Source organism: Podarcis erhardii (genome assembly GCF_964252035.2).
Source record: "Podarcis erhardii genome assembly, chromosome: 12".
Taxonomy (NCBI): Eukaryota; Metazoa; Chordata; class Lepidosauria; order Squamata; family Lacertidae; genus Podarcis; species Podarcis erhardii.
Genome location: NC_138513.1, coordinates 17,489,584 through 17,514,293, shown reverse-complemented (window position 1 = coordinate 17,514,293; position 24,710 = coordinate 17,489,584). Strand labels below are relative to the sequence as shown.

At 41.1% G+C, this 24,710-nt stretch overlaps 2 protein-coding genes across 8 annotated transcripts in view; one reads left to right on the top strand and one right to left on the bottom strand.

Moving 5' to 3' along the window:
• The window catches only part of APBB1IP (amyloid beta precursor protein binding family B member 1 interacting protein), a 54,021-nt gene extending 47,899 nt beyond the window's left edge, over window positions 1-6,122 (top strand). Inside the window, exons 13-14 of the mRNA XM_081834317.1 lie at window positions 1,385-1,476; window positions 3,700-6,122. Of these exons, the coding sequence (XP_081690443.1) occupies window positions 1,385-1,476; window positions 3,700-4,263 (656 nt within the window). The 3' untranslated portion in view covers window positions 4,264-6,122. The remainder of the gene's footprint in view (window positions 1-1,384; window positions 1,477-3,699) is intronic.
• Window positions 6,123-6,487: 365 nt separating this feature from the next.
• LOC309325960 (protein adenylyltransferase SelO-like) overlaps window positions 6,488-24,710 on the bottom strand; it is a 25,756-nt gene continuing 7,533 nt past the window's right edge. For 6 of the 7 annotated variants that reach the window (XM_081834387.1, XM_081834388.1, XM_081834386.1 and 3 more), the window contains 15 exons: window positions 24,624-24,680; window positions 22,675-22,773; window positions 20,592-20,659; window positions 19,542-19,629; window positions 17,894-17,963; window positions 17,057-17,129; window positions 15,827-15,910; window positions 15,227-15,356; window positions 14,287-14,331; window positions 14,110-14,191; window positions 13,927-14,019; window positions 12,090-12,169; window positions 10,539-10,582; window positions 6,957-7,036; window positions 6,488-6,699 (listed from right to left, as the gene is read on the bottom strand). In XM_081834387.1, the coding sequence (XP_081690513.1) occupies window positions 6,577-6,699; window positions 6,957-7,036; window positions 10,539-10,582; window positions 12,090-12,169; window positions 13,927-14,019; window positions 14,110-14,191; window positions 14,287-14,331; window positions 15,227-15,356; window positions 15,827-15,910; window positions 17,057-17,129; window positions 17,894-17,963; window positions 19,542-19,629; window positions 20,592-20,659; window positions 22,675-22,773; window positions 24,624-24,680 (1,216 nt within the window). In that variant the 3' untranslated portion in view covers window positions 6,488-6,576. Of the gene's footprint in view, window positions 6,700-6,956; window positions 7,037-10,534; window positions 10,583-12,089; window positions 12,170-13,926; window positions 14,020-14,109; window positions 14,192-14,286; window positions 14,332-15,226; window positions 15,357-15,826; window positions 15,911-17,056; window positions 17,130-17,893; window positions 17,964-19,541; window positions 19,630-20,591; window positions 20,660-22,674; window positions 22,774-24,623; window positions 24,681-24,710 lie in introns of all 7 variants that reach the window. The other variant, XR_014150089.1, reaches the window with a different exon arrangement.

The following is a 24,710-nucleotide window of genomic DNA, read 5'->3' as shown; positions in this document are numbered from 1 at the left end:
ATTTTTAAAAAACCTGCCTGCCTTCCCGGGAGAGCGGAGAAACGCGCGTTTCTCCGCTTTCCCGGACGGCTTTTGAAGTCCGCTGTCCGGGGCGATCTTAAAATGCTGGTGGGCGGCAGCGCTGCCGCCCACCAGCATTTTAAGATCGCCCCGGACAGCGGAGAAGTCCTCCGCTGTCCCGGGGTTTTTTAAAATGCTGGCAGGCGGCAGCGCTGCCACCCACCAGCATTTTAAGATCGCCCCAGACAGCGGACTTCAAAAGCCGTCTGGGAAAGCGGAGAAACGCGCGTTTCTCTCCCGGGAAGGCAGGCAGGCAGGGGGGAGCAAAGACTTTTGCCCCCCGCCGGCCTTCAGAAGAGGTCCAGGACCTCTTCTGAAGGCCGGCGGGGGGCGAAAGTCTTTGCTCCCCCCCCCGCCTTCAAAAGCCGTCCGGGATAGCGGGAAGCGCTTCCCTGCTATCCCAGACCGCTTTTAAAATGCTGGCGGTGGGGAGCAAAGCCTTTCGGCCCCCGCCGGCCTTCCTGGACCTCTTCTGAAGGCCAGAGGGGGGGGGAAGGCTTTGCTCCCCACCGCCAGCATTTAAAAGAGGTCCCCGGAGATTTCCCTATGGGCTTTCTTCTTGCGAAGCAAGCCCATAGGGAAATTCGTCTTGCGAAGCGCCTCAAAAAACGGAAAACCCTTTCGTCTAGCGGGTTTTTCGTCTTGCGAGGCATTCGTCTTGCGGGGCACCACTGTAGCTTCCCATGTTCTTAACATTTAGACACAGGTGTACTATAGTTCCCAAAGTGTACTATAGTTCTTCTGGATTGCATTTTAGTTATAGCTTAACTTGGCCTCTTCAACTTTGGGTCTTCAGAAGTTGTTGCACTAAAACTCCCAGAATCCCTGACAATTGGCTAAGCTGGCTGGGGATGATAAGTGTCAAAGAGTTCAACAACAGCTGGGCTCCCAAGGTTGAAGAATTCTCATTGAAACATATTCTTGTTTTGCCAGCTCAACATTTTCTAAAAAGGGAAACTAGACGTTCGGGGGGGGGGGGGGAGAGAGAAGCTGCTGCATATCCTAAACTGAAGAGTAAGATATGACACTCCTGGCCAACTGAACAAGTTCACATAATCCTCTGCAGAACAGTACAGTTCAAGCCACAGAGATTTCTTCTTGGCTTTGTTCCCTTACTTAGTTCGTCAGGAGTAGGGCATGTCTGAAGCTCCTTAGAGAAGCATCAACAACATCATGCAAAACTATTCACAGGGTACTTTAGTATCCTGTGGAGCTTAGTGTATTATTTCAATCGTGATTCAAAATAAGAATGATTTTTGCCTTTATTCACTCGAATTTGGTTTTGCAAGCCTGTTCTTTCTTTCTTTTTAACTGTGTATCCTAGGTAGTACTCATGCCAATGGACAAGTCCCCCAAAGCACGACCCTCGCTGCTGCAAATTCTTCAGAACCTGAGAAACCTGCTGAGATGCCAAAGGTACAAATTTAATTGAACGTATCATCATAAATTCAGCATTAACATAAATACATCTGTAGGCAGGAAGCCTAGAGGTCCATGCATTCTTGCAGCTTGACTAGAAGTCTACACGCATTGGCTGCAGCCACTCACAGCCCTTGTAACACACAAAAGGTACTGTACTACTTTTGTCAATCTTTAAATCAAATAAATAAATAAATAAATAAAATAACATGTAGGAAATAAAAAGCAACAGGAATACTATTAAAAATCAATATGAATATTTAGTGCTATGGAAATGTCATTTCCCATCTTCAACCATATCTACTTTAGACCACCTAAATGAAGCTCATGGAGGACTGGTGGTCCACAGAGCCCAGTTTAGGAACCCTTGCTCTCCATTTGGCTTGTAGCACTTGTGCCAAAGTACCTGTAAATGATTTAGGAACTGGTGATGCATAAAATATAAACTTTGGGGCACCTTTGGTGGCGCTGTGGTCTAAACCACAGAGCCTAGGGCTTGCCGATCAGAAGGTCAGCGGTTCAAATCCCCGCAACGGTGTGAGCTCCCATTTCCGTGCACTGCTCTGGTTCACCAGAAGCGGCTTAGTCATGCTGGCCACATGACCCGGAAGCTGTCTGCGGACAAAACACTGGCTCCCTATGCCAGTAAAGCGAGATGAGCGCCGCAACCCCAGAGTCATTCGCGACTGGACTTAATGGTCAGGAGTCCCTTTACCCTTTAAATAGGGTTAAATAAACCCTTTACCCTTAAATAACCTGCCTTGGTTACTTACTGAACTGAAACAATTTGTCCCACTTATCCATTTTGTGTGCATATGCTCAATGTAAGGGAGACTTGAGGTTTTTTTGATCTACCTAGAAACCGTTCTATAGATGACTAGAAGCAGGAAGTGCTTAGAACTCAGTTAAAGGTTACCATGCAGACACAACTCTCTTAACAGCTACCAGCTGCCACCTGCAAATGAAAGGAGAGCACATTCCTTACACTGCCAACGGGATTCTATTCATCTTAAGAACATAGTCTAGCAGCCACATGGTGAAGGCAAGCTCACCTAATATTCTGCCAGGGCAAACATTTACCTAATGAACTGCTAGCCTAGATGACACTTTCATTTAACTTGTGTGACACAAGCTTTGGAAAAGATCAAACATTTTATCTTTCTGTTCAGTTTGTGTACACTGTGCAGCTAGAGGTTAAGACATTCCAGTCATCTTTCATTATAAGAGAATGTGGAGGGAAAGTGGCTGTGATTGGTACAAAAGGGCAGGAAAATGTATAGAAGCCAGCTTGCTCCCAGTTCTTAGCAAAATGCATTCAAGGTTAAGCTCCAGTCACCAGCCTCCGGAGGAGATACAGTAGGTATTAACTACTCTGTGTACAGGCCTTTTTAGTGCTCCTATTTCCCAATGGTTTCCCAAAAGCTAAAGATAATGCAGTAAGCACTGAGCTTAATTCAGCAAAGCAATATATCAGTTGTAAGGGCTAAAGTAGCTGCATTCACACTATGTGAGCACTGCACTGTGTTTGCAAGCCAAGGAAATATAGCTGTGTGCAATGCCAGGTCAATGCAGGGCCAGCCCTACTATTTGGCAGAGTGGCCCAGCTGCCTCAGGCAGCAGAGGCTGTAGGTGGTGGTGATGATTCGTGGCAAAATGTTGAAAGGCAGGCTTGTCTGTGTCACACAGCCGCTGCTCCCCCGTTGTGGACACTGTAAACGTTCAGGTAAGACTCAGCTGCCAATCTACTTAGCTTCTGTTCCGCTTCAAATGTTTATACCATTGAAACGAAAATTGGCAACTGATTCCTAGTCCTGGAACACTTGAGGAAAGACTGGATTTTCTATCAGGCTGCCAGGAGGTTGTCCTTCTGTTTAGACTCCTTGTAGCTTCACATTCACAACAGATAGTACCTACACTAAATCTCCCTACATCAAATGGGTATCAGGAAATGGTAATATAATTTGAGGCACTGAGATTGTAAGTAAACTTAAATGTCCATAGACAGGAGGGAGTCCTTCAGATTGTCTGGTTTTGCAAAAACCAATCCTTGTAGTTTTGGAACACATCTATTTTTACTGCTAAATAGACACAAATGGAAATCCCAGTGTTATATATTCTCCCTGCTGCCTTGATACTAAGGAAGACATAATTCCTGCTGGACCTGCAGTCTTTCTTTTACTATTCACCTCTCATTTTGAAATGCTTCCTTTGTTTTAAAAGGTTATGAAACCAGACAGCACCACTGACACCAGGCGAGCGCCACCATCTCCCATGCCACAACCGAAACACCTCCGTAAACCTGGTGGGCTACACCCACCACCCCCTCCTCAAAGACGATCTTCTGCTTTTACTGGTTCGTTGAACCTGCCCCAAAATATGGAGAGAAGAAACACAATTGCCACATCAGATCCAGACGAATTTCCACCCCCCCCTGAATCAATACTGCTTCCCACTGCGTTGGAGGACTTGCCGCCACCGCCGCCACCGCCTGAATACTATGAAGATCCTCCTGATTTCATTCCAGCCCCACCACCTGCCTTTGCTGTGGGCACTGGCACTCCAGAACTGCCGCCGCCACCTCCTGCAGTCTCTGCCCCCACGATGCCTCCGCCTATCAGAAAGAAACCTCCACCTCCTCCTAAAAGGCAGGAACAAAGTACTGGGCAGGCAGGAGGGCCTAGGCAAAGTGGGCTTCCTCCAAGGGGAGATGCAGGTGAACAAGGAGGAGACTTAATGTCCGATTTAATGAAAGCACTGCAAAAGAAGAGGGGTGAGACATCATGAAACAAGCAGTTTAAATGAAGATTAGTGTGCGGTTTTAGTTGGATCAGGGAGAGGGTGGCCCAGATAAATTGTCTACAGCTCTTCCTGGTGGTCCAAAGGAATATGTGCTAGAGAAAGGCATCCCAACGTATCCCGAAGCAATGCATTTCCCCCCTACCCGCCCCTGCAACTTGTTCCGAAATGGTGGCTTCCCATGTTCCTGGTTTGAGGCTGAAGAACACAACTTGAAGCATGGGCAGTGTCCCAAGGGAGAGGCAGATTCCCAAGGAGATTTGGATCTAGCAAAAAAGAGGAAAGAACCTTATAGCAAATTAAAGGCTGACTAATATTAATCAATTGAAGGTTTAATAGGCTATTTAATTGGATTTTCCCTGGGCATGTGTTCATGTAGATTGCACAATCTGTTCTTACCCTGTAAATGTATGGCAAATGTATGGGCAGGCATGACCTGATTTGCAAAAATAAGGAGACTGAAAACAGTACTACAACAGTTGCAGTGACAGCTGTCTCAACAATTCCACCCACCAACCCCATACTTTTTAAAGAGCTAGTTCTATTAGATACAGCGAGAACCAACCATTTGGATAACAGTGAACACTTCCACTTGAGTCTTTATTATTCACAGGTTGTCCTGACTATAATGTGCCACACCTGTTTCCTCAATTGTTTTGAAGTGAGAAATCTCAACCAAAATGCTGCTTTCAGCTGTCGTATCTGCAGGCTGTGTCTCTGGTTATTTATCCAATATAACGCAAGGCCAAAGATACACAAGTTTCAGTTCTTCTTCCCACAGCAACCAAGTTAGCAATTGTCTTTTAAGTGATGCCTAAAAATATTTGTCTCCTAAAGACTTTATGATGATCGGACTACGTTAAGGCATTTATGAGTTCTTACGCCTCTTTCATCATTTATGATTCACCTTAATCTTCCAAGTGTTCATTTTGACAGAGCTTGTTTTGACTGCCAGCTCCTGAATAAAATCCTCTTCAATGCCTCATAAAAGTGTCAAAGTTAATGAACAAACAGCACAGTTTGTTTTGAAGCATGTAGCGCACGCATACACAAAACATTCTTTGGAATGGCAAGTGCTTTCCTTCTCTAAGCACTAAGTTCTCTAAGTTTTCCTTCAGGAGCACAACAGTTACATCTAAAATTGGGAAACAGAAACGGACAGCATGGAGACTAAATCCTACCCTTGGAGAGTTGTCAGCGGCCAATCCTCAAATGGCTTATCAGCAGAACTAGCTTGCAAACCAAATATTTCAATGCAGTTGCAGAGACACTAGGAAGAACCTTGGCTATAGATGGTACTTAGATCAAAAGCTGTTCTTGAAATGAGAAAAGTGGTGCTTGCTGAAGTTCAACTATTTGCCCATACTGCCCTATGCTTTGTCAACTTAACTCTGTGTGTTTCTCAGATGGGTTGAGATTTTGTTGTTCTAACAAAATTAGAATCCTGGTTTCTAGATCCATTTATCATGTGCCAAGGTTATTTATGGGACCCTCAAGAGGAAGACTCTGCTGCCTTGGAGACTACAGAATTTGGGGTGCCTCTTGTACAAAGCTGAATCGCGGACAGTCACAAATAATTCCTATGATTGTGGCACAGCAAGAGCAAAGAGAGTTGGTAACGAGGAAATTAAAATGGCAAGCAGGAGGGAAGAGGAGCAAGTGCTTAACTCTGCTTCCAATAATTCCAGATAAAAATGGATGGATTTGCCTGCTTCCTGTCTGTCAGTTCTGCATGAAATGATTCAGAATTATGTTCCACCTTGTTTCTGTATCAATCTATTGATTTTAACTGCATGAAAATTGGCATGTTTGTATGCTTTTTACCCAGTAATACACATTTTTTTACACAGTTTTGTACTATTTTTTGAGCTGAGAACTGTAGTACAGATTTGGCAGCACATGGGGGGGGGACTGTTCTAATCCATTTATTAGCCTGGGAAGGGTGTATCAGATCAATTCATTTAAAATGCAGACCAAATTAAATCCTTGAGTTCAAGTGTGAGAAATGGAGACTGCAGGAATTGCAGGAGCCACTGATCTTCTGACCAGGAAATGCAGAAGGCAGCTAATTTTACATAGAAGTGGTTGGGCAACATTGTTCAGTAATTGGCCATACCAGGGGTATAGCCAAAACAGGATGATCTTGCAAGAGGAAGAGGAGAATTGAGCCACTGAATGACACAACAGGAATAGGAGCAGAGTGCATGATTGATTAAAATTCTAAATGTGTCCTTTTATTGTCGTTTGGTGTTACTTGAAGGCTATACCCCTTCATTTAATCTTGATCTCAGTTTCTTTTCATCAAGATGAACAACTGACTTTAATGTCTTTAGCCCAAGCGGGGGGGCGCTGTGCATAACCAGCTCTCTCAGCCATTGCCTGCCTCTGAAAGGGGTGTTGCAAAACCTGCTGCAAGAGGTGGACCTGAAAGTAAAACAATATTATTATTATTATTATTATTATTATTATTATTATTAAAAAGCATTATACACAGAAAAAACTACAGAACAAACCCTGGCATCCCAACTGTGCAATTCTATGATTATATACACTCTTCTACACAGGTTACAATTAAGCGGTTTTTTTCACTCAACGGTTTGTAGAGTTTATGCTTCTATTCCTTGATGACTGTATCTTTAGTCTTCTTGAGCATAAAAAGTCAAAGCAAGTTAGCAAGATACCTCAGAAAAGTCATTCCTTTCTGCCTTTTGCGCAGCTGACTCGGCCATCCAGTTTCTGAGCACGTACCTAGGATTTATACCTGTAGCCAAAAATAAGAATCTATTTGCACATATAAAAAATCAGCAGGGGCTTTTCTCTTGAGATTTATTATACTGACATCCACATCTTTTCTTAAGACCGATATAAGGAAGTAATTAAATATCTGAAAGAAATGGACATTAAAACAGGAAGAAAAATTCATGCTTACAACTCCTTCACCACCCTGCTACTTTCAGAGTGCCTAGAATTAAGTGTGAAATTGCCTGTATTATCACAACACAACAACTTACAGCTGCACTAGTGCAGGAAAAGTGTGTTCCCAAATTTTCCTGAATCTGAAATATTTAAAAGGTGACAATTTATGATAGGCTTCTTTCATCCTCAATCCTTATTTCTAGGTTATACAATTTTTATATAACTTTACTTTTCAAAAGTAGCACTGATTTCCCATTCTTAACAAGCAAAAGAATGCACCTTTTGTTTTCCCACCATTAGAAACTTGTCAAAGAAAGAGAAGTTCGAAGGTGGCCACTGTCAAATCCCTTTAAATTAAAACTTAACAAGTAAGGCACGCGAGAATGTTCACGGTGTATGTAACAAATGTTTGGAAGGAACATAATCACAACCAAAGATTTGTTACAGCTCCTGGATGGGGTGAGGGGCTCTGAAACAGCCTTATTTTTTTTCTCCAACTTGTCTCAAACTGGTTAGGGTTAGAAGTCAGACAGCATTTGAAAATGAAACCACCAAATCTATCCACCAGAACAATAAATGCTCATCTACGAAGAGGTTTACACTGAATTGTGGGATCAGTGGAGATTCTTGTAAACAGACCGAGACTTCAAGTGCGTGTCTGGTAATATTGGGACAGATGCCTACGCAAAGCCCAGAAGCCAGTCATGGGAGCAACCACCCTCTGTTGCAATTGTTCCCTATGATATGATGAATGCCTCTGATCTTGGAGGTGTTCCAGGATCCTAGAGGTATCCTGAAGCTGATATGGAATGAAAAACCAATACAAGCCTGCAATCCTGGCATATTAATGTCATTAATATACAACATTAATATATACCTGATGGTGCTTGCTCAACTATCTGTGTTTTAAGTCCTGTTATTCTTCAGGGCCAGCAGGGCAGATGAATGAATTTTGGAGATGAAAGACAAATCTGTTCCGATATGGTAAGCAGCATTAAGAGGCACATGTTGATGTAGCATAATGATAGCTATATGAGGCTTTCCTTTTCAAAGCTATTTTCCCAAATGCTTCAAAGTGCTGCTCAAATAAATCAACCAACCAACCAACCAACCAACCCTTATGTTTACCACCTTAGCCCATGGGAAATAATTAGTGCAGAAAATCTGGAGTTATTCAGGCTTAGGAGCTCGAGTGACAAAGTTATAAGGAGTCATGTACTAAGTGATCCATCCAGTCCAGTGTACCTCATCCAGCAGTGCTCTCTAAGATGCTAGGCAAAGCTCTTGCTAGATTAGTTTTCATAACCAAATCACTAAGCCCAGAAAACCAAACTGGTGGCAGTATGGTTGTGAATACAGCAGGATAAAGATTGTGTGGGGAGTCTTTGGACCGCCATGTGTTGCTGGTCATCATCCCTGACTATTAGCCGTGCTTACTGGGGCTCATGGGAGTTAGAATCATAGAATCATAGAGTTGGAAGAGACCACAAGGGCCATCGAGTCCAACCCCCTGCCAAGCAGTAAACACCATCAGAGCATTCCTGACATATGGTTGTCAAGCCTCTGCTTAAAGACCTCCAAAGAAGGAGACTCCACCACACTCCTTGGCAGCAAATTCCACTGTCGAACAGCTCTTACTGTCAGGAAGTTCTTCCTAATGTTTAGGTGGAATCTTCTTTCTTGTAGTTTGGAAGCATTGCTCCGTGTCCGCTTCTCTGGAGCAGCAGAAAACAACCTTTCTCCCTCCTCTATGTGACATCCTTTTATATATTTGAACATGGCTATCATATCACCCCTTAACCTCCTCTTCTCCAGGCTAAACATGCCCAGCTCCCTTAGCCGTTCCTCATAAGGCATCGTTTCCAGGCCTTTGACCATTTTGGTTGCCCTCCTCTGGACACGTTCCAGTTTGTCAGTGTCCTTCTTGAACTGTGGTGCCCAGAACTGGACACAGTACTCCAGGTGAGGAGAATACAGTGGCACTATTACTTCCCTTGATCTAGATGCTATACTCCTATTGATGCAGCCCAGAATTGCATTGGCTGTTTTAGCTGCCGCGTCACACTGTTGGCTCATGTCAAGTTTGTGGTCAACCAAGACTCCTAGATCCTTTTCACATGTACTGCTCTCAAGCCAGGTGTCACCCATCTTGTATTTGTGCCTCTCATTTTTTTTGCCCAAGTGCAATACTTTAAATTTCTCCCTTTTAAAATTCATCTTGTGTGTTTTGGCCTGATCGCATCTTTTCTTCCCTGACAACAGAGATGGAGGTCATTTTGTCCAGGGCTGTATTATCTAACAGGCTAACAAGGCTATGACACCTGGGCTATGATTTTCATAGCACAGTGCTGCATTTGCCTATGATGGCAGTGTTGCAGAACATATGCTTTTAAAATATGAATTACATAAGTGCATTGATTTGTAGAACAACAGAAAGTTTATTAAGTGGTCTGCTGAGACCCCGAACAATTTCAAGTAGGGGGTGAAGAGTTTGATAGCAAGTACTCTATACCCATCAGTCAGAATCCCTACACATTAATAATTATTATTATTCATACCCCCGCCCATCTAGCTGGCTTTCCCCAGCCACTCTTTTTACACATTTTTTACACATTTACACCCATTTGTCGGTGCTGCAATATTTTAAAACCATCGGTTTTAGAGAAGAGTTCAGTCTCTTACAATTTCACTCATGAACAATAAAGCATGGAAATTGCAAGCAAAGACATCTGGGAAGAATATCTGTGCCGTGTAAACAGCAAAGAGATTCACTTGTATCTCCATGTATCACACTTTGACTTGGTCTTCTATTTCCAGTCCTCTTCCTCGGTTGGTCAGGGGAGGGACACACAAAAGTTTAGGACACTAGTAGTCCAACAAAATCTGGAAGGCAAACGGTGCCTCACGCCAGATCTACACTGGTGTGCCACAGAGGCAGGTTTCTTGTAAAATCGCTCACTTTCCCCACCCAAACTGGCAATTATTTCTGTCTCAAGAGAGCCTAGAGGAAGGGGCTACTGGTTTTCAAGTCCCACCCCAGCAGAGTTGGCTCTAGGGAAACAAGTATATGGTATATGTGATATGTTAGCACACTAAGTCCCAGCCTGATATCTACTGCACACATGGCATATTCTACATGGGTGTAAAGTGTGTGGGAACTCAGGAATGGGGGGGGGGGGAGGCGTGTTTGCCCTCAGGGAATGGAAATCACAAGAGTCTACTTTAAGGTGCTTGGAAACCCAATGTAATGTCACATCAGTTAAACAATTATTGAAAGAAATATCTGGCCTACAGGAAGGGCATGCGACTTAATTGTTGAGAAGAAAATAAATTATTGACTCACTCACTCGTCATTCTTTTGCATCGCTTGGAATCAGAATCACCTGGGTTCCTATATTGTACACACAAAACAGGGTCATGAAGATTAGTTTGTGCCTCTTGCTCTGGGCTGGTTCAAACATATTGAACTCAGGTGGATAAACTATGGTTTATTACACTGAGAATAAGCGTCAGGCCCATGCACTTCTCCTTTGTCTTTCCTTTTGTCTTGTTCAGCAGCCTTAGTGCTTCCATTATTGTTTGTTTCAATCACATTCGGCATTACACCTGAACTGGAAAACCGTGGCTAAATCTTGACTTATTAACTAGGATACTTGATAAGGCTTTGATCTTAATAAATCATGGTTTACTAAGATTGTTACGTCTGAACCACAGCCTCTGTCCCATGTCTACAATTCTGCATTTAACTAATACACTGCTTGCTATTTTTTTGAATTATGCAGGTTTCACAACAGTTTATATTCTTCATGACCAGAAACTGATGATCACGGAATATGCCCAATGCTTTTTTTCTTTAAAAATATTTAGGGGTACTCTCATTTTGGCTCAAGAAACCCACCATTTTATAGTTCAAATCGGAAAAAATAAATACAGTAAATGGACAAAAGTACAAGGATTCACAAAATGTTTAGGGGTATGGGTACCCCTGTGTACCCCCAGAAAAAAGTACTGAATATGCCTATGGAATCTACTGGTTTAAATATCCAGTCTATTTCATACAGAAGTCTCAAAGTAATACATAAAACACTTAATACACAATGCACAGACTTGAACATGCACTGCCCACTGAAAGGCAACTCCAAAAATATGTATCAATTGTTGGGAAGGAAAATGCTCAAAATTGTAAATCTGGGCGGTTGGAGAGGGGAGAATCATGAGGCATGCTTTTCTTACAGATCCTTTTATATGGATTTGATGACTGGCATGGATAGACCAAACCCTAAGTTGCCTTATAGACAGTCAGGCCATTGGTCAGTCTAGCACAGTACACTGACAATGCTACAAAACTACCATGATTTCAGACAGGAGTTATTGCAAGCCCAACCAAGAACTTCAAGAACACAGTGGGACAAGGGGAAGATTGGCCTCACTGGTATTATTTCTTTGCACTTCCCCACCTCCCATCCTAGCTCTTCATATTACTACTTCATATTACTACTATTCTCATATTACTACTAAGTTTGCTTAATTGAATTTCTTCTGCTTGCATTAATTGGGTTAGAATTTGTGTGTGTTTTTACCAGGGTTGGGAGAAATCAAAGGACCAACCCGTCAATAATGAGTATGATCATCTGATATAAAGATATCTGATGCATATATTTTTCAGTTTTACACATTCACTTAAAATAAATCAAAACTGCATTATTTTCACAGAGGAGAAACACATTTTAGGATTATTTTTTCTTCAATGCTAATATCTAGCCATTATAGAAAGATGAGTGCTGAGTTAGCGGCACAACTGTTCTGATCCTGATAAGGTATCTGGAAGGGGGAAGGGGGGATCCAGTGAAATTTGAAATTCCCTCCACCTGTAAGTGTCCAGAATTGCATTTCTTTACCTTTTTAACCTCAAGAGGTACAACACAACCCAGCTGGAAAAAAGCTTGTGTTTAGCCACATCTTGCAGAGCCCAAAATTCCTACATGGAAATAATTGATCACACACTATTACTTAACATCAATAATAATACACACATCACTTCCCAATATATGGATAACATGCAGCAGTTTGGGTGGCATATAGCAGTGATATACTCTCCACAAATATTTCTGGTAATCTACAACAGCACTGCACCAAGCTAAGGTAAAATCTGTTCCTTAAGCCAGGAACTGTGGTTTCTCTGTGTTTTATAAGCTATGGGAATCATTTCACTAGGCAAAAATCACACAGTAGCAAAAAATAGTTCCCCAGAATAAGTAATTTAAATATTTTGGAAACCTGCCTATAAATCAAATGAAGGCATACAAGACATACAAGAAGGCATCCCAATTGTTTTGGGATACTGTATATGAATGTCAAACATGCTGGTTTGGGAGGAAGCAAAACTTCTTGCAAGGAAGATGGATTGATTTATGATTCTTGCAATATCTGTGCTGGATTTCGGCCATTGATCCTCTCTGGAAATAAGAACTATCTGCAAGGGAACATAACTTGCCACTGGCAAATTCTTTCCACAAAAAAAACCAGAATAAGCTATGCTTATTTTTCTCTCAATATGCCGTATTTTTTGCTCTATAAGACTCACTTTTTCCCTCCTAAAAAGTAAGGGGGAAATGTGTGTGCGTCTTATGGAGTGAATGCAGGCTGCGCAGCTATCCCAGAAGCCAGAACTGCAAGAGGGATTGCTGCTTTCACTGTGCAGCGATCCCTCTTGCTGTTCTGGCTTCTGGGATTCAGAATTCCTCCCCCCCCCCTTGTTTTCCTCCTCCAAAAACTAGGTGCGTCTTATGGTCTGGTGCGTCTTATAGAGCAAAAAATACGGTATATAAAATCCTTGTTTGGGAACAGGTCATCTTTTAACCATGCAGGATATTACATCTGGCATCACAAAGCTTATCATCTGGCAGTGATCCTCAGGGCTAGTATTTTTACTGTATCCAATGCTCCATCTTTCACACCACCAATGATAGTGACTTCCCTCAAACAGAACATTCTTTATCCTTCTGTTGAACATGTCAGGCCATGTGTTGAAGTGAGGTTTAGGCACATTCCCAGGTTGCAGAGACTTATATGAACCTCTACACTCTGTTGAGCTACAGAAACTCGTGCTGGGACAATATGTGCCCCAACAGCCCACAGTTCAAGCTCCTCAACACTGAGGGATTACTCTGTTCTTGCTAATGGCGAGACTGTGCATTCCTTTGTAGAGTCCATCTAGCATGGAGGTGAATGTACAAATAGCTTTGCACTGGGCAAGTAGAATCAAGACAAGGTGAAGGCTCAGTACCTTGTGGGACCAATCTATTCTAAACCTATTAATAGAAACACACTACCAAAATATGGGATCAAGATGAGTTAACAAAAATAAGTTCTCAAACCCTTCAAAATCTTCGTAAGAGCTGTCATTGCAAATGATGGTCCGTCCATCCCCCACCATTTGGCTTACCTAGCAGATTCCTTCATGATGTGCTGCCATGGAAACAGAGACTGAAAAATGTCCACAGTGGAACATGCAGCTGTTTTACTAAGCTCAGCTATCCTTTTCTTCCCAAAACAAACAAGCAGGACCCAGTATCCAACCAGTCGTTTTCACCCAGTCCTGCACATAATTTCAGTTTCAGTCTCCAACCAATCCTACTTTCACAATTGAATCTTAAAAGAATAATGAGCATTTTCTCTTAATGTCATTATGATGTATTCAAGTTTAAGGACCGTTTCACATGTATCCTCAAATACCTTAGGAATGCTGATGCTCTTCAGCTGGTCTTCTGAAATCTCACTGAGCTCCCGAAAAGTCATTGTAAAATCCGCTTTTGTATCTTCCATGAGCTAATAAACATTAAAAGACTTCTGTCAGTTTCAGCTTCAGTTCTTCTGTCAAAGGGCAACTCAAATATTTAACCAAGGAAAGAAACTCACTTTTAGAAGGAATGCAATCAAATAGTTATCGTCCTCATTGTCGCCCAGGAGACCTAATTTTGCTTTGAATAGTTCTGTGAAGCTGCAAGTTAAGGAAATAAATGCATTAATGTTACAAAACTAGAGACTCTTTGAAAATTAAGATGCTGACATCTTTTTAAAAGGAAGATTACATACCGTTTATAATACTGTTCTGGGTATTCCTCAAGTATCTGAGAAGCCCTATTAAGAGAAAATGTGAAATGTTGCAGCAAAATAATTAGATTTGTATAAAACTCACAGATTATAATTCTGTTTTGTCATTCTTTAAAGAAATCAGAAATGTTATATTGTTATTCTGAAGGGAAACACATTACTTTGCAACTGAATTGCGCTTTTTTGTCTTTGCATATTTTCCAGACAATACATGAGATACATTTCACATTTAATTTGTTGTTGCCACTATTATATAATTAGCGAAGCTGTTACATTGCAAGATCTAGCACATGTAAGTCAGTAAATGTAAGACCTGGGGCTGCTTTTCTACATTAGTTTGAATCATATCACTTATGGGACTGCATGAGTATGTTTTGTTACTTGAAATTAAAACTCAGTTTTTTTAAAAAGGGGTAGGGGAGTATTAACATGTTGACTGCTTATCACACCAGGTAGTGACATCTCATTATAATGAGGCCGCTTGGGCTTTTCTTCTTAGAAAAACCAATGCAGCATTTCAGCCACATAATGTATAACAATACTAGTGATCTAAAGGCCTCTTTTCCATTTGGCCAACAACCTTTAGCATGAAAACTGCCTCCTGGATTTGCCTGGCTTTCTGATGTTTCTGTTTTGTCTTCCCAGATTGGCTGACAGCAGCAATTCTGGGGCCCAGTTTATGAAAAAAACCTCTGTGATTATGTAGAGACCATTTACCACCCATCATAAAGGCCATCTTTTATTTTCCCTTTTTCTTTTTTGCAAGCCTAGCATGGCCTAAATAATAATAATAGCTTGGTTTAAAAAACAAACTCCCCACTTCCCCAAAGCCCTCCTTTTTTGTTTAGCACATATGGTCATCAAAGAATGTCTCATCTCACGAGCTCTTTTAAGCATGAAGACACTTTTAAGGATTACTTACAGCTGCTTTTGTCTGGGAGCCAATAAAGGGTTTAGAGCCTGTAACAGCTTGTTCAGATTAAACAGTCCGACGTTTGCCTGGTTTCCTATTTTATACCGTCTTTCATCATCAGATGTGTTTGGGACGAAATCTGAAACAAAGTAGTATTCAGAATAAACAACCAACCTTAACATATTTGAGTAAACTCGTATTTCGTGTTGATGCCAACCAACAAAAAGTCCAGTAGGCACTAAAATATTTTGCACAGAAGTCTCTAAACACCAGGATATTAGTTTACACTGGATTAGCCAAGGAAAGGATACATTGTCAGCATACAAGCTTAAAGATGGCAATGAGCTATTTTCTTATTTCAAATGCGGAAAAACAAAACAGAGATCCTTCACAACAGTAGTTCTTACGCCCATCTCCTTGACCTTTCTCCTCCACTTCTTCCAATCCTATTAAATCCTTTTACTACTCAAATCCGTATAAATCCCAGAAATTAAAGAAACAATGCATTATAAGTGAATGCATACAGATCTAGTTAAATTCTGTAATTTTTAAATTATTTAATACTTTATACCCCCAAAATAATACTGCATTCACTTAGGCTATACATACCTGGGTCATAAGAGTCCATAAAACCAAATGGACCATAATCTATTGTTATGGCTAACAGGCTGAAATTATCTGTATTGCACACACCTAAAAATTAAACAACATTTATTTATTTTAGGCATGCTTTTCCTCCATACTGGAACATAAGGCAACTTACAACACAATATGCAATATAAAAAGAATACAAAATAATAAACAAAAACTATCTATCTATCTATCTATCTATCTATCTATCACTACATGCACACAAAAGAAAAGCATGCATCCATAATAAAAACAGTCTCAAATCTGACCAACATAGCCATCTAAACAGCATGATGTCATATCCCAGAAAATGCTGATTTCATATAAATGAAATGTGTGTTACCATCTGAAAGATTTCTCCAGGAATTACGGTCTAGAAACCAGGTTCATTCCTCCATTCCATAGTTAAGAAGTAGTTTACTATTACAGTTAAACTGCACAGAGTGGCTGGGGCAACCCAGTCAAATGCAGGGGCATATAAAAAATAAATTATTCTTATTACATAGTTCTACATGGAATGAGCAGTATTTTTTTTGCAAACATTGTATTTGAGGTACAATCCCATTTTACAATAGATACTTTTTTGCAACCTTGCTAGAAAAGGACAATGTTGTATTTTCCTTAACTGTAAACAGCTTAAAGTCACATTAAAATAAATGTGAAAAGATAAGTCAATATAAACTTAAATCCCACTAATTTCAATGGACCCCTATCTACAACTAGCTTATGTTGGATCCAGTCCAATGTTTTTCTTAATTTAGTTTTATTCCACGCAAATCTGGTTTATTCACATAATTAGTCGACCATTTTGACACCATCCCGATGTGTGTCCCAAAATGGCTGAAAACAACAACTGAGTGTACACACACACACACACACACACACACACACACACTTCAGGAATGAGGAGTCAGCCAGTCGCCAGCTTGTAAGAAAAGGCTGTGACTGTGCATGTAAAAGATCTCAGGGTCAATCCCCGACTTCTCCAGATAAGGCTAGGAGAGACCTTTGTTGAAGTCCTGGAGAGCAACTGGTAGTCAGTGTAGACCGTATTGGACCAATGATCTGACTCATTATAAAGAGGCTCACTATGTAGGGGTTTTTTTGGGGGGGGGGAGACTACACCCTGTTTGTATTTTTTAACAGAATCTAAATATTTCATACCCTTCACTCACAAAGCAACAACACAGTACCAAAAACATATCTCACCATGAGCAAAGCCTACCGACATCCACAAGGCAATCAGACCTGCAGTCTCAGACACTACTCTAGAGAAGAAGGCCTGAAATCAAACACAATTTTACCATGAAAGTTGCTTTAAGAAAATTGTGCAGGGCCCAAGATGGGGAAACGTACAAATATATTTTTCAAGAGTGGTTTAGACACTATGTGGAGCTGTGTTGCCCTTCAGTTCTGCAGTGCCAGGAAAACTAAGAGCAGGGTTTTTGCTTTTCACAGGGGAAGAAGGAGCTGAGACCGGGGGGTCATTTACACTTCCACGTGTCCCATAATTTCTAGGCTCAGGTCCAATAGGTTTTCCTTTTGTCCTGCAGCTTTCCTTGAAAAGATCTGCTGTTTACCACAGAATTGGAACAATTGTCAGCCAGGTTTCCTGTGTCTAGAAATCACAGGACAAATTGGGGTAGGTTAGCGGGAACAGGACAAAGAGAATGTGGATGAGCCCTGAGAAAACAGTGTCCAAGATGAAGTTAAACACCCCCCCCCCGTGCTACTTCCACATTCTTCAAAGGGCTAACTGGGGTTTGTAATAAAAATAAATAAACAAGATGAAACTGATCATGCTTTTCCCACATCATGTCTGGTGTGGCCCATAAACTGTAAACCTCCTGGATAGAGATGATGTCACTTTTGCATTCTTTATATGTTATTGCTAAATACATATTAAACAGAGATAATAGACAGCATACACTAAGTTCTAATGCCTTTTTAATTTGAAGGCAAGTTTGGATTTGTCAATAAATCATAGATTACATATTCTTCTTTTGTTGTTGCCGCTGCTGTGTTCACAGAAGCAAAAAGACTTACCAGATATCTGTTTGAATCATTCATGTCTATTGATGGAAAGTGCTCATCTATGATATGGTCTAACAGCATCCTAAATTACAAACAAAACGTTTCTTCCATCAAAGACAATTTCGAAACAACACTGAAGGAATCACTCTGTTTAAGATTATATCTGATGCTTGGAAATATTCCTTTAGGTGCCTACGCCTACCTATAAAAGTTAAATTGGGTTGTAGGAAATACAGTGGTACCTCGGGTTACATACACTTCAGGTTACAGACTCCGCTAACCCAGAAATATTACCTCGGGTTAAGAACTTTGCTTCAGGATGAGAACAGAAATCGTGCTCCGGCAACACGGCAGCAGCGGGAGGCCCCATTAGCTAAAGTGGTGCTTTAGGTTAAGAACAGTTTCAGGTTAAGAACGGACCTCCGGAACGAATTAAGTACTTAACCCGAGGTACCACTGTATACACTCTTTAATAAGAAGCATTTTTTCTATAGCCAGATTGCAAGTCCATACTAAGTTTTTAGCCACATGTGGTTCCCTCAAGTGAGATTTTATATCTTATTGGGATGGAACAGCAGTGTGGTTTTGGAGACTTTTGAGAGTTAACACCCAGGTGCCTGCTAGCACTACATTTTATACTATTGAACTATCAACTAAATGTTTTGCATTTTCCCACTCCTTGTACAAGACTGGCACCTGAAAATCTGATGCTGGCTCTTGGAAATTTTCTAGCCTTCTATGTTTGAATCCATGCAACAATCCATATACAGTTGAACGAATTGTTTTGGGTCAGGATCCAAGTGCTCAATCTGTTCCACTTGGCGATGGGTGTTCTGGACTTGGATGTTTTTGAACTGCAACATGACAAAAGACTTTTGAAACTGAGAGGAGCTGTAAAACACAACTGAAATGGCACTGAGTTGGAGGAGGGAGGGGGACGTCTGTGCTATTAAAAAAAAAAACCCCAATGGATGAATGCAAGCCCTTTAGTATCTCATTAAAAAAGCCCCATAATATCAGTGACTTCACAGGCCATACAAGAATTTGCAGTAGTTGTAAATGCTTATTTCAACACTGACTCATGAAAAACATAGTATCAAGTATATGCAATGGCCTCTATACAAGGGAAAATATTTGCCATACACATTTTTTACAATAACTCTGTATTGGGAAAGGCATTCCACAATTTAAAATGGAATTGCATGTTACCAATGCCCATAAATTAGTACTTTGGAGGGCTGCAAATCTATCCAACGCCTGCTTGCCTATAAACAGGATGCAGGTACACGTGTGTGTGTGTGTGTGTGTGTGTGTGCCAAAGAACTGGTATCTAAAACTCTGAAGTTCTTTTCAACATTTATATTGGTCAGGATCCAAAGAGGCCTGTGTGTGAGTGCTAAGCATTTCCATGCGCTGCCCCATGCAAGTGTGTGTGTAGTCTAATATTCCCATATGGTGGCCGTCCCCTGTACATCATAGAATGCCTCTCTACAGAGTCCCCTAATCTTCTGGGCCAGATTTTCAGAAGATGCACAAGCCTGTGTTAAGAAGGGGAAGGCTGAAAGGTCGCTGTGCATATGTAGCCTTTTAGAACCCCACTATTTTATTAAATTATCCAGAAGTAAAAACTGATCCAATAAATATATACTTTAATTCTAACCTTAACAAATCCAGTTCTCCAGAATGAGCTAAAATTTCTAATGATCCTATTCGAAACCATGATTTGGCAACACGCAGAACTATAGCACCTGAAATACAAGTATATGCATGTCAATAAATAAAAATGCACTCTGTTCCAGAGCCCTAGATGTGCTTCCATTTGCATTCAGAACTTCTGTGCTTGTTGATTTGCCCACTCACGTCAATGGATGGAGCCAGTACATGCTGTCTCTTTTAACTTTTGATTAATCACAGGTTAGCAATACATCTGAACTCTATACTGTGGTTAATCTTAACTATGGCTTTGCCAAGTGATGACTTTCAAAGATGACAAATATAAGAGAACAGTAGCATACAGAGAAGAAGCCAGCAAACAAAACAGTCTAAAACAGACAAGAATTTTGGATTATGGCTTGGTTGAGATCTGTTGGAACTGTTTTAAAAAAGGATTTATAAGAAACTGGACCTAGAAACTGGATGAATACTAATTTGTATTATTAGAAAATTACTGTGAGAGTCCTCTTGTGCTGTCTGAGTGGTTAAAATCTTAAGAGCTTGGCTTGGGAGGGAAATCTAGGTAAAGTGCCATCTTGCTGAAGGGGGGAAAAAGACTGGATTTTAAATCCAGCTGTAATTATTCTGGAGTGCATATGTTAAATATTTAGAATAAATGCTTTTATAGATAATTGTTAGGGAGGCAGGAGTTCCTTTTTCTTTTAAGCTTATAACAAAATTCCTTTATTGTGAATTAAGAAGGGTACACACAGGAACAAGACAGTTGGAGGTGGGAAGTATCTGTAAAATAAGGCAGGGTAGGAAGGATCTCTCAGGGTGGGAGACTGGGAGACCCAGGTGAGAGCTGGGGGAATCTGCCTTGCTATGTGTGGATAAATGATATGAACTGTACAACATAAATGTGATAAAGGGTCTTCTTGGTTATTCTTTCTTCATTCTTTTTCTTTTTCCTATATAACTGTGTTTTGTATTTTCTTATAAATGAGTTTGATACAATAACAGTATTCTGAATAGGAATCTGAAATGCAGGAGTTACCTCTTTCTTTCTTAACATTCCCGTTGTAGAACCGATCCCTCCACACATCGTCGTCACTCACAACTAAACTGCAAAAAAAGAAAATGAGCTGTTAGTATAAAACACCTTAAAGTTGCTTGACATAAGAAGCAGTTTTAAACTGAGTCAGACCATTGGTCAATCTAGCTAGCATTGCCTACACTGACAGGGAGCAGCTCTTCAGGGTTTCAAACAGTATTCCAAATAGTAATCTGAAATACAGGAGTTACCGGTACCTCTTTCTTTCTTAACATTCCCCTTGTAGATGCCCTATCAGTTTTCATTTCTTCATACAAGCCTACACACAGGAGAGACAGGATGGTGGAAATGTGGTGGCACAAAGAACCATGTACTTCTGTGACTATGCAGAAAGCACTTCAACCTTGTTATTTTTTGCTTGTCAAGCTGTTATGGGTGTCTTAAATCCAGGCCATTCAAATAAAAGTTGTTTGGCAACATATGGCAGAAGGAGAAGGAGCAAACCAAAGGGAGATGGTATTACCTGCATTTGTGATTATTATTGCCATATTTGTACTTCAATTGTTTGCAAGCCTTTCTTCGTGATTAATCCCATTTTACCAGTTTGCTTGCCTAAGGCCTCCAAGTGACACTATAAAGAAGATGGGATTTCAAGTTCTGGACCTTTCAAAACCAGTAGAAGCACACTGGTAGATGCACCAGTTCATACGTCTCATAAGAACAGGTGCAGATAGAGGCAGATGCCACACAGATGCCTAAAAACAAATGCTAAAGTTTTGGGGAAAACATATTCCTTGCTCCCAGCTCCCAACATTTGCAGTGCTTAAGCATCCTATGATCGGTCTGGAGCACACCATGAATATTCATCACCCAACACCATGTGCGCGGCTTCACTCCACTGACTTCCTGTACTCTCTTCCAGAAACCCCAATCTTCAAAGCATGAAGGTTCCGCATAAGAATGTTTTCCCTTCTAGCATCACTCTGTGAATGGAGCTTCCTGTTGGCAACACAGGAACACAGAGCTAATAGAGTGGGCCCATCTCCAGGGTGCTCTTGGATAAATTACATGCTCTTTCCCACACTTCTGCCAAGCCTCAGCAAGAACGTTGTCAATTAACCGTAAGAGCTGAGATATGACGGCTTCCTATTGCCAGCAATCTAGTGATCAGCTGGGGTTATTTGAGTTAAATATTTATGAAAAGAAGTCTGGAAAGCTTTCTGGAGTACTGCCCTCCTCCCCCACACGGCCTTACCAGGACACCGAGAGTTTCAAAAACAGCAGGCTAAGCACGAAGGCCAAGCAATCTCCTGAACTCAGCGAACTTGGTACACCAAGTTCACGCTGGCTATTGTCTTTGAAACAAACAGCCTGTCACAGCATCTTCCAACGAGGGTTGTAACACTGCTACAAGCTTTCATGCTCATCCGGACAGCCTCATGGGTTTTGCATCAGTCACTGAGTTTGCAAGACCTTCTGCCGAAGCAATTAAGCAGGTTTTCCAATAGGTCATTTGTAAAGGGTCTCTCCTACAAGCAAAAAGTTGTTTCCTGATTGATGCTGGAGAGAGAGTTCTGCATGTTCTCAGCAAGCCAAAAACCTGCACAGGCAATCAGAAAGGGCCTTCATAACCACATACTGAATGCCCCCCGAATGTCAGCAATATCACATACTTAACAATTCGGCAACAATAACAAGGCATCTCACATGGTGTAAGTGCAATATTAGATGGAGTTGCAGTGAAGTAGCGTGGAGCTGCTGTTTGCAAACTCTTCTTAACTTTGTGAAAACTGTAAAAGCTAAACAAAACAATGGTCACAAAATGGCAGTAAATGAATACGTTGCGCCCCATCAGAAATTACATCACACACCGTACCTGGCAGGTGAGCACAACACTCATACAAACAAAATCTACTTCATATTTACAAAGATTGAGCAGAAGGCAGATTGGATTTCTCGGGCGCAAGCCAAAAAGCCCGCAGGACACTTACTGTAAAAAGTACATGAGTGGTCTCCTCCTGATGTAAGTGGAATCAAGTAAGCATCAGATCAGATTCTAAAGAAAGTACAAACATGGATACAGTACCTAGCTGCTCTGCTTGTAGGAATTCCAAGATAATGCATAGCTTCACTTCCTAAGAATTCTCGAACAGAAGAGTGGAGCACAGCTCTGCCATCCCCATTCCTATGGAGAGGATAACTAGGAATATAAACAATACCCTTTCCTTTTGAATTAGGAAAAGAAAAAAAAGAAAATGCTTGAGTGGGCAAGGAATTCTGATATAGGGATGATTGAGGAACTTTATCTTGGCAACTTCCTGTACAAAGTGATATGATCAACATCTCTCGGATTAATGCGTGGATCAGCTATCCACAGACTTCACAGTTCTCCAAATGCTGCAATGCATTTCATGAAAATTTAAACACATCGAAACACATATTTAAAAATAATATTTATTTATTAGATTTATTACCCGTCCTTCACTGCAAGGTCCCAGGGTAGATCACAACAATAAAGTATACAATTATAAAAATATTACAATCACCAAACAAGAAAAGTGTATTATGAAAACAAAAGCACATGCTATTAAACAGTTTAAAACAAGGTTGTGGGTACGAGTCCTGTGTTGGGCAGGAGATTCCTGCATTGCAGGGGGTTGGACTAGATGACCCTCGGGGTTCCTTCCTACTCCATGATTCTATGTAATTCTATACAGAAAGCCAGTTAAAAACTGGGCTAAAGATCTCCTCTTAAGTTGGAAAAATAGGAAATACATGTTTATAAATGGATTTTGAGAGAACCTTTTTTAAAAAGTTTGTAGATTAATGTGAAATTCCATTAAATTGATGCGAAGATGGCATCAATTTACCTATCCTTAGTTACATGTAATGTTTGGCACCGTAGGCCCTGAGAGAATCTGAGCAATGCTCAGGAAATGCAGGCCAGTAAAATCAAACAGCTGAAAGTCCAATTCACCCCAAAATTACCCTGCTTTGCACAATTTAGAAGACAGCATGTGGTACAAAACAGAACAGGGAGCTTGCAGAGAAGGAAGCGTGGTAGTTATTTTTATAAGCTAGGTTTCATAAGCTAACGTGAGAAGAGGAAAGAATCACAGGACAATCGCTTTGGGATTAAATAGGCCACAACTTTATTGATTACTGATGTAAGTAGGTCTTGGCATAGGCACTGGGTGTGTACCTGAAATCAGCGAATGCTTTGGCACCACTGTGGCCCACGCTGGGCTGCAACCGTCACTTACTGCTAAGCGGTCTTTATCATTTGAACTATCTTCCAGCTCCTGGTGTTTTAATTTTGCCATGCTAGGCTAAACTTGTTTCAGCAAAAAACATTTGGAAACCTCTTCCCAGGCGTAGGCATCATATAAAGCAGGAATTTAAAAGTGGCATGTGAATCCTTATTTCTACCAGAGAATAGCAGTTTCAGCTCTTAAAAAAATAGCAAGTGCGCAACTAACATCACCCTAAGAAACATGTTCAAATGAAATCAGGTGTTACATTACACCCTCCCCTGGCCCTACCCCACTTACATATCTAGACCATAAAGAACCTGCATACCTCCACAAATCCTCCAAAATCCTCAGGACTCCTATAGTTCTCTGCTCAGCCTTAATGTGATCTCCCCTAATTCCTGGGCAACGCAAGACAGTAAGAGCTTCCCAAAACTGGTATGATGTTACCTCCCGGTAGTTAACATTAAAAGGTATGCTGCCTTCTAGCTATCACAGTTAATGCCGACTAACTGACCTAGGCCCCATTAATTTATCTGGTCCTTCTTAAATAAATAAACAGGTTATGCCCGTGATCGTCAAAACATAAGGCAAAATTCTTTTGCTCCTGATGACCTGAACAAAGGGGTGCTACGTGCTACAATTTCACGCAGACAGATAATCTTGTGCTTTGAGGTTGGGATGGTTTTTTAAGGTGACCATTGAAATGAAAGGTTTCAAACAGAAACAAGACCAAGAGCTATCAGGGGTGAATACAGAATAATACACAAAACACATGACAAACCTAGAGTATGGAGTCCTTCCTGAACCTTTCAGCTGCAGTTCCCAGCTGTCACCAAACCTGCAAAAAACCATTGGCCTTAGTAATATT